This window comes from Phascolarctos cinereus, unplaced genomic scaffold, assembly GCF_003287225.1.
Source record: "Phascolarctos cinereus isolate Bilbo 61053 unplaced genomic scaffold, phaCin_HiC Scaffold_726;HRSCAF=1367, whole genome shotgun sequence".
NCBI lineage: Eukaryota > Metazoa > Chordata > Mammalia > Diprotodontia > Phascolarctidae > Phascolarctos > Phascolarctos cinereus.
Window position 1 is genome coordinate 3,273,124 of NW_027556098.1, and position 10,371 is coordinate 3,283,494.

Below are 10,371 nucleotides of genomic sequence, written 5' to 3' on the forward strand. Positions count from 1 at the left end.
ATCTGGGAATTCCTCATGCTAAGAAGTCACAGATAGTTCCGATAACTTGATGCAAATTAAGTAGACATGCACAGCTTTTGATTTATAATGTTAAATAACTAACACTAATAGTATATTTAGAAAGAAAGGAGCTTTATTGTATAAATGTAGGTTCAAGTATTTTCCTCCTCCCAAACCAGATTTCTTTGCATTGTTTGCACATGATTACTAGCATTGGAAGGGAATAAATCATAACATTGAATGTTTTACATTTAATAATTGCCCTTGACTATATTCTGCATTTTTCGATTAAGTGCAAAACTTTTAGAGCATACTAAGCTGTTATTTCCTTGCTTTTATATTTTATGGCTTCCAGGGGCACATTCAGAAAGAAGTAAGTACAGCAATAGTAATTCTTTGGAGAAAACTTTTTTGTGCATGGTAGCAAGCTGTAAACGTGCTTATTCACATTAACAATGCCTTGATATGCTGTGTGGTAGCAGGAGGGTTGGTGCATCCTGGGAATTCTAATGAATGCTTTCTTTACCTGTGTATAAGCCCAAGACCAACCCTTTCTTAAGTTAACCACTGGGTATTGGTCTAATTACCACCATCACACAGCACAAAAATGTTGTGCAAAATGGTACTATTGTAATTCTCTAGCCTTATGCCATTTCCTGTCCTCTTGGTAAAGATAAATATTTTACCATATTGTTCTGCCATTTTGCCTCCATTGTACAACCCTTAGGATTTTAATAGCCAAATTTGATAGTCATAAACTAACCCTACATTCCATTTGTAGAATTGCCTAACTTAAATCAATGTTGCAAATATCCCACAAGCTCTGCGTATCCCTTTGTGCTGCTACAGGTGGCTTAGACTTTGCCTTCAGAGAAGAAATGGAGCAAGGAACGCCATATCTTTTCTGTGGTCATTCTGCTTTTTTTCCCAAAGCATGTGCATGTATGGGAGATATCTGCTCTGGGTTAAGTACTGAGTTGACAGGTAGCCATGCTTTTTACCTTTTAAGGGAAGCATATACACCAAAGACCTATTCCATTTGGGATATTTAGCCCCTGAATCTTTTCTCCTAGCTGGTGGTCTGTATTATGGTCTGTATTACTTTGCTCCCTGGTGGAAATTTCTCTCCTGTTACTGAGCCAGGTACAAAAATCTCTTCCTGGCAGGGTCTTTTTAGCAGAATGCTAGGAATTGTGTTTGTCATGTGGGAATGATGTTTCCATCACCTGGAATGTTTAGAATTCAACATAAAGGACGTTGAGACACAGGTTCCCAGTTAGGAAGGACTGGGTTCAAGTCTTATCTTTGGTACTCTAGGATGTTCCTTACCTTCTCAATGCCTCAGATGCCTCTCTAAGACTGTTAGTTGCTGAGAGGGTGCTGACCGTTGTTGATAAAGAAAGCTTCCTCACCTAGGAGTGCCCTTGGCATACACTAATGAAATAACTGGTTGGTTCTGATCTCCTCAGGGATTAAACTCAGCAAACACTCATTAAGCACCTACTGATGTTATATTTTGGCTTAACATACAGAGTGCTGAGTTTGCACTCCTGAAGACTTGGGTTCCAGTTCTACTTCAAACCATAGCTGTATGACCATGGATAAATTTCTTAACCTCCTGAGTCTCAATTTCCTTATCTGTAAAATGGGAACAATAATAACTGTAATCCTTACTCTAAATGGCTGTTGTAAAGATCACCTGAAATAATGTATATAAAGTGTTTTGCTTAAAGCACATATAAATATGAGGCATCATTATGACACTGCTGTTTCTGTTGTTGCTAAAAGGCATTGTGCTTTTCCTAACAAGATGGAAAACAATATGGTCCCTGCCTTCAGGTAGCTTACAGTCTAGTAAGGGTGATATGACATTTACACAAATGACAGTAGACTTGGGAAAAGCAAATAATTGACTCGAAGTATTTGCTGGATTGTCACATAGAAGGATTAAATTTATTCTCCTTATCCCCAGATAAACAAGTGAAAGTTACAAAAAACAAAATAAACAAAAAAAAGATTTAAAATTGATAAAAGGAAAATTTTCTTAATGATTAAAGATGTCCAGAAGATAAATGGATTAGTTATTTAATTAGCATTTATTAAACACCAATTGTGGTGTCAGGCACTGTTGTGATTGCTGTAGACAAAAAGAAAGACCTTCCCTAGGAGGAGATAGACACTAACGAAGAAGATAACATACAAACATGTGTAAGCAAGCTATAGTCGGGACAATCTCAGAGGGAAGGCACTAAAAATACAGAGGACGTGAGAAGGCGTTTTTGAGAAGGTGTCATTTTAGTTGAGACTTGATGTAAGCTAGGAAAGCCGGGGGTGGGGGGTGGGGTGGATAACATTGGAGAACATCCCATGCATGGGGAACAGCTAGTGAAAACACACTGAGTTAGATAGAATGTTGGGCATGGGGAATAGCAAGGAGGCCAGCATCACTGGATCACGGTGGCTTTCCTCTTCCTGCAGGTTTTTGGATGGAGTCTCTCAGGCGTCACACCTTCCTTAGTGTTAAGGATAGTTAAGTTAGGATATAAACATAAAAGTGAGACATCTTTCCTTCTTTACACTAGGATGCAAGCTCCTTGAGGGCGAGGTATAATGTATATACATATACATACACATATATATGTGTGTGTGTATATAAGTATATGTGGCATGAATACAATATGGTTATTGAACTAGCTGTGTAAGTGGAGAAGAAGAGGCAGTGGAGAAGCATTGTGGATATAGAAATGATACATGCGATTTAGCAAATGATTGCATATATGGGGTTAACTAGAAGAGTCAAGGATAATACTGAGGTTTCATACCTAGGTTAATGGGAATGATGGGGTACTTGTGCTCAGACCCCAACCGTAAGACCATATCTCTCCCCAGCCAAAGACTGGCAATAACTCATGAGTGGGCCTAGTGAGGCAAACTATCCCTCCCTGTTATATGAACAAGCTGACCTCTGTAGAATTTCCCTTGTATGAACAGGACTACCTTGTACTCTCCAGATATCCAGAGGTCAAGCTATAGATGTCAGCTCCTGAGGCTGTCTTGTTACAGATGAAGCAGACCAAAAACACACCCCTTAGAAGCTCCCCTCTCCCAGGCCATGCCAGTAGTGAATGATGCCTGTGCCCAAGGTACAGAAGCAGTATGTTTACCACCTAATTAGCATACTTGGCACCGAACTTCTGCCCCCATTAGGTTGCAAGTTGCCAGAAGAGCTCTACCTGCTATATGGCATTACAATAAACTTTTTGCCACTTGACTGGAATACTGCTTGAGTCCTTGAATTCTTTCCAGACAGTTCTTCCCTGAACTTTGGTATTTTGGGGTACCTGTACCCTCAAAATTGCATCAAGGGGAGGGTGGTGCCCTTGATGGGCATAGGGAAGTTTAAAAGAAGGGTGGGTTTGGAAAGACAGTTAAGTTTTCTTTTTGAAATATTGAGTTTTCTAGATTTACTTTGATTTATTCTTAAGTATTTCCTTTTCCAATAACTCCAACTCAACAAACACTTGTTCCATTGATGAACCTTACAAGTAAGTTTAATGTCTTTCCCCCCCTGCCCCCAGTGGCAGGAGCTGAATAGTCTTTGCTCTATTCAAATATCTTCAAGGAATCTGTTGTGGGGGTTCAGAACTAGAGGTGGTCAGTTCATCTCATTCATTTGTTCATGCAGTGTTCAACAAGCATTTATTGAGTGTTTATTATGTACAGCGACTATGCCAAGTGCTGGGGATGCAAAGGCAAAGACAGAAACAAAACATTCCCTGTCCTCTTGGAGATTGCATTCTGTTGGGGGAGGTGGGGAAGGAACACGTACAAACCAATACGAACATGTCAATCCAAAGTTATGTGCAAAGTAGAGGCCAGGAGAGCATCAACAGCTGGGGTTATCAGGAAAGCAGGAAAGGCCTCCAGTAGGAAGTAGCATTTGAGCTGAATCTTTAAGAAAACTAGAGATGTTAAATCAGAATATGGCATCTCTACGGAGTTATATCAAATGATTCTTCTTCTCCCCTTCTCCATCCTAATCTCAGCCATAGTATTTACCAGTGCTAATAGTATTAGCAGCTTCCCTGCTAATTACAATCAGCATGTGGTCTGTACCTTACTTTGAGTTTCTAGGACTTAGTGAACCAAGACTGTGAGAGTGTGTGGGTTTTGATTTTTTCTTTTAAACAGACAAGACCACATTTATACTTCTCTCGTTAGTTAAGTAGCTACAGTCATAAGATCACTGAACTATATGCTGTGTCCTTTTTAGCCAAAGAGGGAGGTTGAAACAGTAGAAGTGTAAGCAATTGCCGTGAATTGAAAGAAATCTCATTATATCATTGATTCCTGCTGCTGTTTCAACGTCCTGAACTCACTTAGCAGTTCCAGACTAACCCATTTCTATCATGGTTATGAGCAAGTTCAAGGGCTCTGTCCTTCTGCGTGGAACAAATGACGTTCTCAAGTTTCAAAGATATTTAGGATTTTCACATTACTAAAGTGAATAGAGTTCATAATCAGATTGCTTATTACTGAGCCATAAAAAATGATGAAATGGACAGTTTCAGAGGAAACTGGAAAAACCTTTGTGATCTGGTACAGAGCCAAGTGTGCGAACTAGAACAGTTTATACAGTGATAACAACATTATTGAGAAATACAACTTTGAAAGACTTTAGAACTCTGATTGACACAATGATAGGCCAAGGGTCCATAGGAATGAAGATAAAGCACACCTCTCACCTGCTGATGGAGGGGCAATGAACAAAATGCAGAAAGAGACATACATTTGAGGAAACGTGTGAATGTGGGAATTTGTTTTGCTAGACTATAAAGCCATAAATTGAGGGGTTTGGAGGACTATTTTTTGTTGTCTGGTTTTGTCTTGCTCAAAAAAACAGGGTTGGAGGACAGGAAGGAAAGATTAATAAAATAAATACTTGTTGCTTGAAATTCTTTTAATTTTAAAAAGAAAGAAAGCACTTCTAAGTTTAAAAAATCACTGCTTTAGTGAATAATAGAAGATATTTGTGGGGCATGGGGTGGGGAGGTGAATAAGGAAATAGCTTTAAAAGCATGATGATAAGCCAGGTTTTAAAATGATTAAAATATGAAATTTAAATTAAAACAGTGCAAATATGTTAAATTGATGACTTCCATTTTAAGACATAAGCAAGGGGTTCATTTTCTTTTAGCAAAAACTAGGTCTTTGTGCATTGTGGGCTGGTCATTATGAGAAACCATCATAACCAAGTATCTGTAGCTGGTTGTGTTAGCTTTTGGAATTAAGTAGTGGAGGTCTTTGGGGGTTTAATTACAGTGGTTTCAGATCACTTATTCTTTCTGTTCAGTGACAGCTACAGTGATCTTAGCGACGACAGCCTTCCAGAAAGAAAGATTTCTGAAGTGGAAGCCAACTGAGACTCCTTCATAACAGAAGGGACCTGAGCAGGTAAGATGAAATTCTCTGTCTATTCCCCCTTTAAATTTCACCATTCTTTTGAATTCAGTGTACAATTCATGGTGAACCTCTGCTTAGGGTTACTGTCTCTCTGTGCTTTCTCAGTCTTCTGGTATCTTAAACTGCCAGGCTGGGAAATCAAGGGCTAGCGAGTGTGCTGCTGTGGGTACCACCATCCTTCCAGTCACCCAGGTTTAAAATCTAGGTGTCATCTTTAACTCACTCTCCATATGCAAGCTATTGCCAAATCCTATTGATTCTTCATTCACAACATCTTTTATATATACAGGTGCCTCCCCCCCTCCCCAAATAACACTGTCACAGTCCTGGTACAGGCCCTCATTATAGCAATAATCCTGTTATTTAGCAACCTGCCTTGGGTCTTGTTCCTCTCAATTCATCTTCCACTCAGGTCTTCAAGTGATCAACCTAAAATATAGGTCTCGCCATGTCATCTCTTTTTTCAATAAAATCCAGTGGCTCCAAGATCAAGGCTCCAAGATCAAATATAAAAGCCTCTGTTTGGCTTTGAAAGCTCTTCATAACCTAGCCCCTTCCTGCCTTTCCAAGTCTTCTTATACCTTATTGCCCTCCCCGTACTATGTGATGCAGTGATACTGGCTTCCTTTCTGTCCCTTGAACAAAGCATCTCCCAGCGCCATTCATTTTCACCAACTCTCCCATCCTTAGAATTCTCTCCATCCTTATCTCTTGCCTGCCGGCTTCCCTGGCTTCCTTCAAATCTCAGCAAAAATCCTGCCTTCTACAAGAAGCTTTCCCTGATCCCTCTTATGATTGCTGCATTCCCTCTGTAGTTGTCTGTATCTCCTGTATGTATTTTGTTTGCTGGTGGTTGTTTACATGTTGTCTCTGCTACTAGAATGTTTGCTTCTTGAGGACAGGGAATGTTTTCACATCCTCAGCACTTAGCACAATGCCTGGCTCGTAGTAGGTGCTTGATAAATGTTTGTTACCAACTGCTGCTCCAGTGACAGATGAAGGAAAATACTTTGAAATATTTGTTCTTTAGAATTGTCTACAGCTTTACTGTCTGGAGAAGAGACATGATGGGTATTGCTGATGATTGCCTTCATTATTTTTCTTCCTTAGTCTTTTGTACCCAGGGAGAACTTTGCATTAAAAACCCAATATTTCTGTCATATCCCTTGATTCATTTTTATTTGTTTATTTTTGTTCTGAATGTTACTAGCCCAAAATAAAGTGGGGATTGTACATGAAATTGTAATGAAACTGTATATACAGCCTCCTTCCTTCCTTCCTTCCTTCCTTCCTTCCTGCCTGCCTGCCTTCCTTCCTGCCTTCCTCTCTCTCCCTCCCTCTCTCTCCCTGTCATTTTCAAAGCTGTTTTGCTGCTTTGAATTTTTTTCTCACCTTCCTTCTTTTCTCTGCATTTTTTAAACAGATGCCTCAGTGACCTTTCTTGCTTCCTTGTTTTCTTGCCTGCTTTCCCTTCCCCTGCTGAAAAAAAAAATAAAACAAAGCCCTTGTAAGAAGAAATACACAAGCAAAACAAATCTCCACGTTATGTGGGTTTGAAAATGCAAGCTTTATCCTACGTCTTAAGTCCGTCATCTATCTGTCAAGTGGTCCCTTGAATAATTTGATTTTTATTGATGGTAGAGTTTCTTGAATCTATTAATTTAGATTACTAGATAATTATATGATGCCTTATGAGGGTGTTACCCTAAGTTCTTCATATCTATGCCAATGGAAGAGCAATCTCTGTAAATTTAGAGACCTCTCCCATCCAAATGTTCACACAGGCTATTTGTGCCTGACCTGTGGCAGAGCCTTCTGAGCTTGTATTGGTCAGAGCCACAGTGAGATACATTGTATGCTGACCCTGACATGAGGTCATTTTGGTTCTTTTCGAGTCGGAAGGACACCAACCGACCAACCAAAATGGAAAGTGTTTAAGTACAGACTTAGAAAACAACTATAAGTATTTTATTGGAAGACCAAACTAGATCTGAATTTTAGAAAGCTTGTGGAAACTGTGCAGCGGAAAGAGCGTTAGATCTGGAGTCAGAGGGTCTTGGCTGGAATTTTGACTTAGCCACTTAAGACCTTACATTTCCCCTAATGTAAAATGAAGAGATTGAACTCAGTGACTTCTGAGGTAATTTTCAATTCTGAATCTGTGATTCTGTAACCAGGCTGGCCACTTTAGTTTCCTCATTTTTAAATGAAGAGATTGGACTAGGTGCCCTCCATTCCAGTTTTAAAATTATGATCCCATGACCAAGTGAGGATTTTTTTAATTTTTTTTTGTTTTTTGACTGTAGTATCATATTAACTGTCTACTAAGGTATGGCAAAGTTGTGACTCGCATTGGTTGCAACTGTGGGAGCCAAAGGTACTTGCAGCATGGTACTGTGGACAGAACATTGGCTTTGGAATCAGAGGAGAGTTCAAATTCCCCTCTAATATTTACTATGTGTGTGTTTTTGGCAGTTGGACTTAGATGGCTTCTGAACCCTTCCAACTCTAGATGTATGATTCTATGGAAAGGTACTTAGTTGTTCAGTAGTTTTTTAGTCATGTCCAACTCTTTGTGATCCCATTTTGGGTTTTCTTAGCAAAGATACTGGAGTGGTTTGCCATTTCCTTCTCTAGCTCATTTGTTATAGATGAAGAAACTGAGGCAAACAGGGTTAAGTGACCTGTCCAGGGTCACACAGGTAGTAAGTATCTGAAGGCAGATTCAAACTTCTATCTTCTATTTCTATCCACTGTCTCAGCCACCTAGCTGCCCTGAACAGGTACTTAACAGATGTTCATATTCCATTTCTTGGTAGTGTTTTTTTTCCCCTTTCCCCGTCATTGCTGTAAATATTGGATATCATCTGATAAAAATCTTCTCATAAACTAGTGGTTTCTGCTAACAAGATAATGGTGGAATCTGTCTTATTTTTTTATTTTTTTGTTTCCATTTTTATCTTAGCTTTATTATAACATTTATTATGACATTTATTATGACATTATGACATCAGCCTGTCACTCTAGTCATTGTCTGACTTCCCTGTTTGTGAAATGAAGGCTCGTTGGAGACTTCTGGTATTGGTATTTGAAGCTTTTGACTGATTAAATAAGAGTCATGGATTTTTCTCCTCTAATGTCTCCTTCTGGGCTGTGTTGAAAAGTTTGAACAGATTTGAGGTGTCTCATTTTGTGTCTGCTTTCTCTTCTTTCTCCTGCTATAGGCAGTAAATAAGGGGTGCTATCACAGTATTTTTGGCTGGTCATAATGGAACATTTAAGCCTTTCCCTCCTCTTTCTCTGTCATTATTCCTCTGCAGTGTCCCTGGGGTAGGGAGCCTTTCAGAAGAATACAGTTTTTGGAAAAATAAGAGTCCCTTGCATCATATGTGGAGGTGACAACATTTTGTGGAAGTATGGTTGGGTATTTTTTTGGCGAGTGGGGGAAGAGAAGAGCTGCAACCAAGTTGCAGCTAGATTACTAAAGCAGTTTTATTTTTTTTTCTCCCTGAGGCTCTAATTACTTTATTGGAGAGTCTAGCAGGCAGAGCAATTTTATTAACTTCAAGCTCAGAGGCAAGATGCTAATAATTGTGATATCCCTGTAGGGGTTAAGGTGGACATGGAAATGGATGAACACTAGCCTTTTAACATGGAAAAATGCCCCAATATTTGTGTCTTCGGGGTACAGTTTTAAGATCTTAGTAGAGACCTTTTGACTACTGAAGAAGAGTTATTCTTGTGTCACTAATCCTTGTTTCAGTGAGGGGAAGGACTGAAGTAATCTACCAAGAAAAAGGACAGGAGTTTTCACACAAGTTCTCATTTGCAAAGACATTAAGGGACAGATATTAAATGCTGAATTAAATATTAAATATTGAATAGCCTTAACAGTCTTAACTGTTAAACTTATAAATGTGTCTCTCACTTTTTTTTTTAGCCTACAAATCTGTTGAAGTCAATTGAAGAAACTGCTGGAATGAAACCAACACGACATCGTTCGCTATTCCCTTTCCAATCAATAAAACTCTTTCACCCCTTTTACAAGTAGATTGGAGATTCAAAGCTACTGTAGTAATCTAATTCCAATTCCAAACTACTGATTTAAAAAAAAAAAGGAAGAAAAAAGAAAAAGATGGGTTTTCCTCCTTTCTCTTCTTGCAAAGGCTGTTGTTGGTTCTGATTGCCTTACCAGAAGGAAAATAAAACTCCTTCATGCAGATGTGTTGCTGCTGTTGTTGTTTTTTGGTCGTGTTTACCATGATGAAAAAAAGATTCATAAAAGTTGAACAGTGACTCATGTTAATTGAACCTTAGAAGATGTATTCTGTGGAAATGACATAGGCAAGATGTATTGTAACTCTTCTTAAGACCAAAATCTTAGGCTTTTTATCTAGAGGAGCACTCCTCCAGATTTGAATGGCCTCTGAACTTGCTTATATTTTTCATTTTGTTTAGTATTCCTTCCCATTAACATGCAGATTAAGCATTCATCAATTCTATTATAGTTCCTGATTTCTACTATTGATTATTCACGGGAAGATTTAGGGTGTTTTGTGGGTGGTTGTGTATTTTTTCCCCTTGAAAGCAGAGTTTATCTATTCAGTTGCTGAGTAATTTGGGAGGGGTTTGGTAAAATAATAATTCTGTGTAGTGCTGTCAGATACCAAACATTATATGAAGGCACCCAACTGTAAATTTCTCACCGTGTTATGATTAAAACAGAACTAACCAACTGTATTGTCATTGTGACTGTCAACAAAACGTCAAGGAAATGCAAGGGCTTCCCTGTGAAAATTAAGCATAAGTACTAGAAAAATTCTATCCCCAAAGACACAGCTTAGGTTGAAAGTTGGACTTGGACTGTGAATAGAGAAGTTCATGGAAAAGTAGAGAGGCTAACTTGAA

At 38.8% G+C, this 10,371-nt stretch overlaps 1 protein-coding gene across 3 annotated transcripts in view; it reads left to right on the forward strand.

Annotated features, from left to right (window-relative positions):
• Nucleotides 1-9,683, forward strand: part of CTPS2 (CTP synthase 2) — a 132,435-nt gene extending 122,752 nt beyond the window's left edge. For 2 of the 3 annotated variants that reach the window (XM_021007476.2, XM_078146090.1), the window contains exons 18-20: nt 356-373; nt 5,354-5,454; nt 9,404-9,683. In XM_021007476.2, the coding sequence (XP_020863135.1) occupies nt 356-373; nt 5,354-5,423 (88 nt within the window). In that variant the 3' untranslated portion in view covers nt 5,424-5,454; nt 9,404-9,683. The remainder of the gene's footprint in view (nt 1-355; nt 374-5,353; nt 5,455-9,403) is intronic. The other variant, XM_078146091.1, reaches the window with a different exon arrangement.
• The last annotated feature ends 688 nt before the right edge of the window (nt 9,684-10,371 follow it).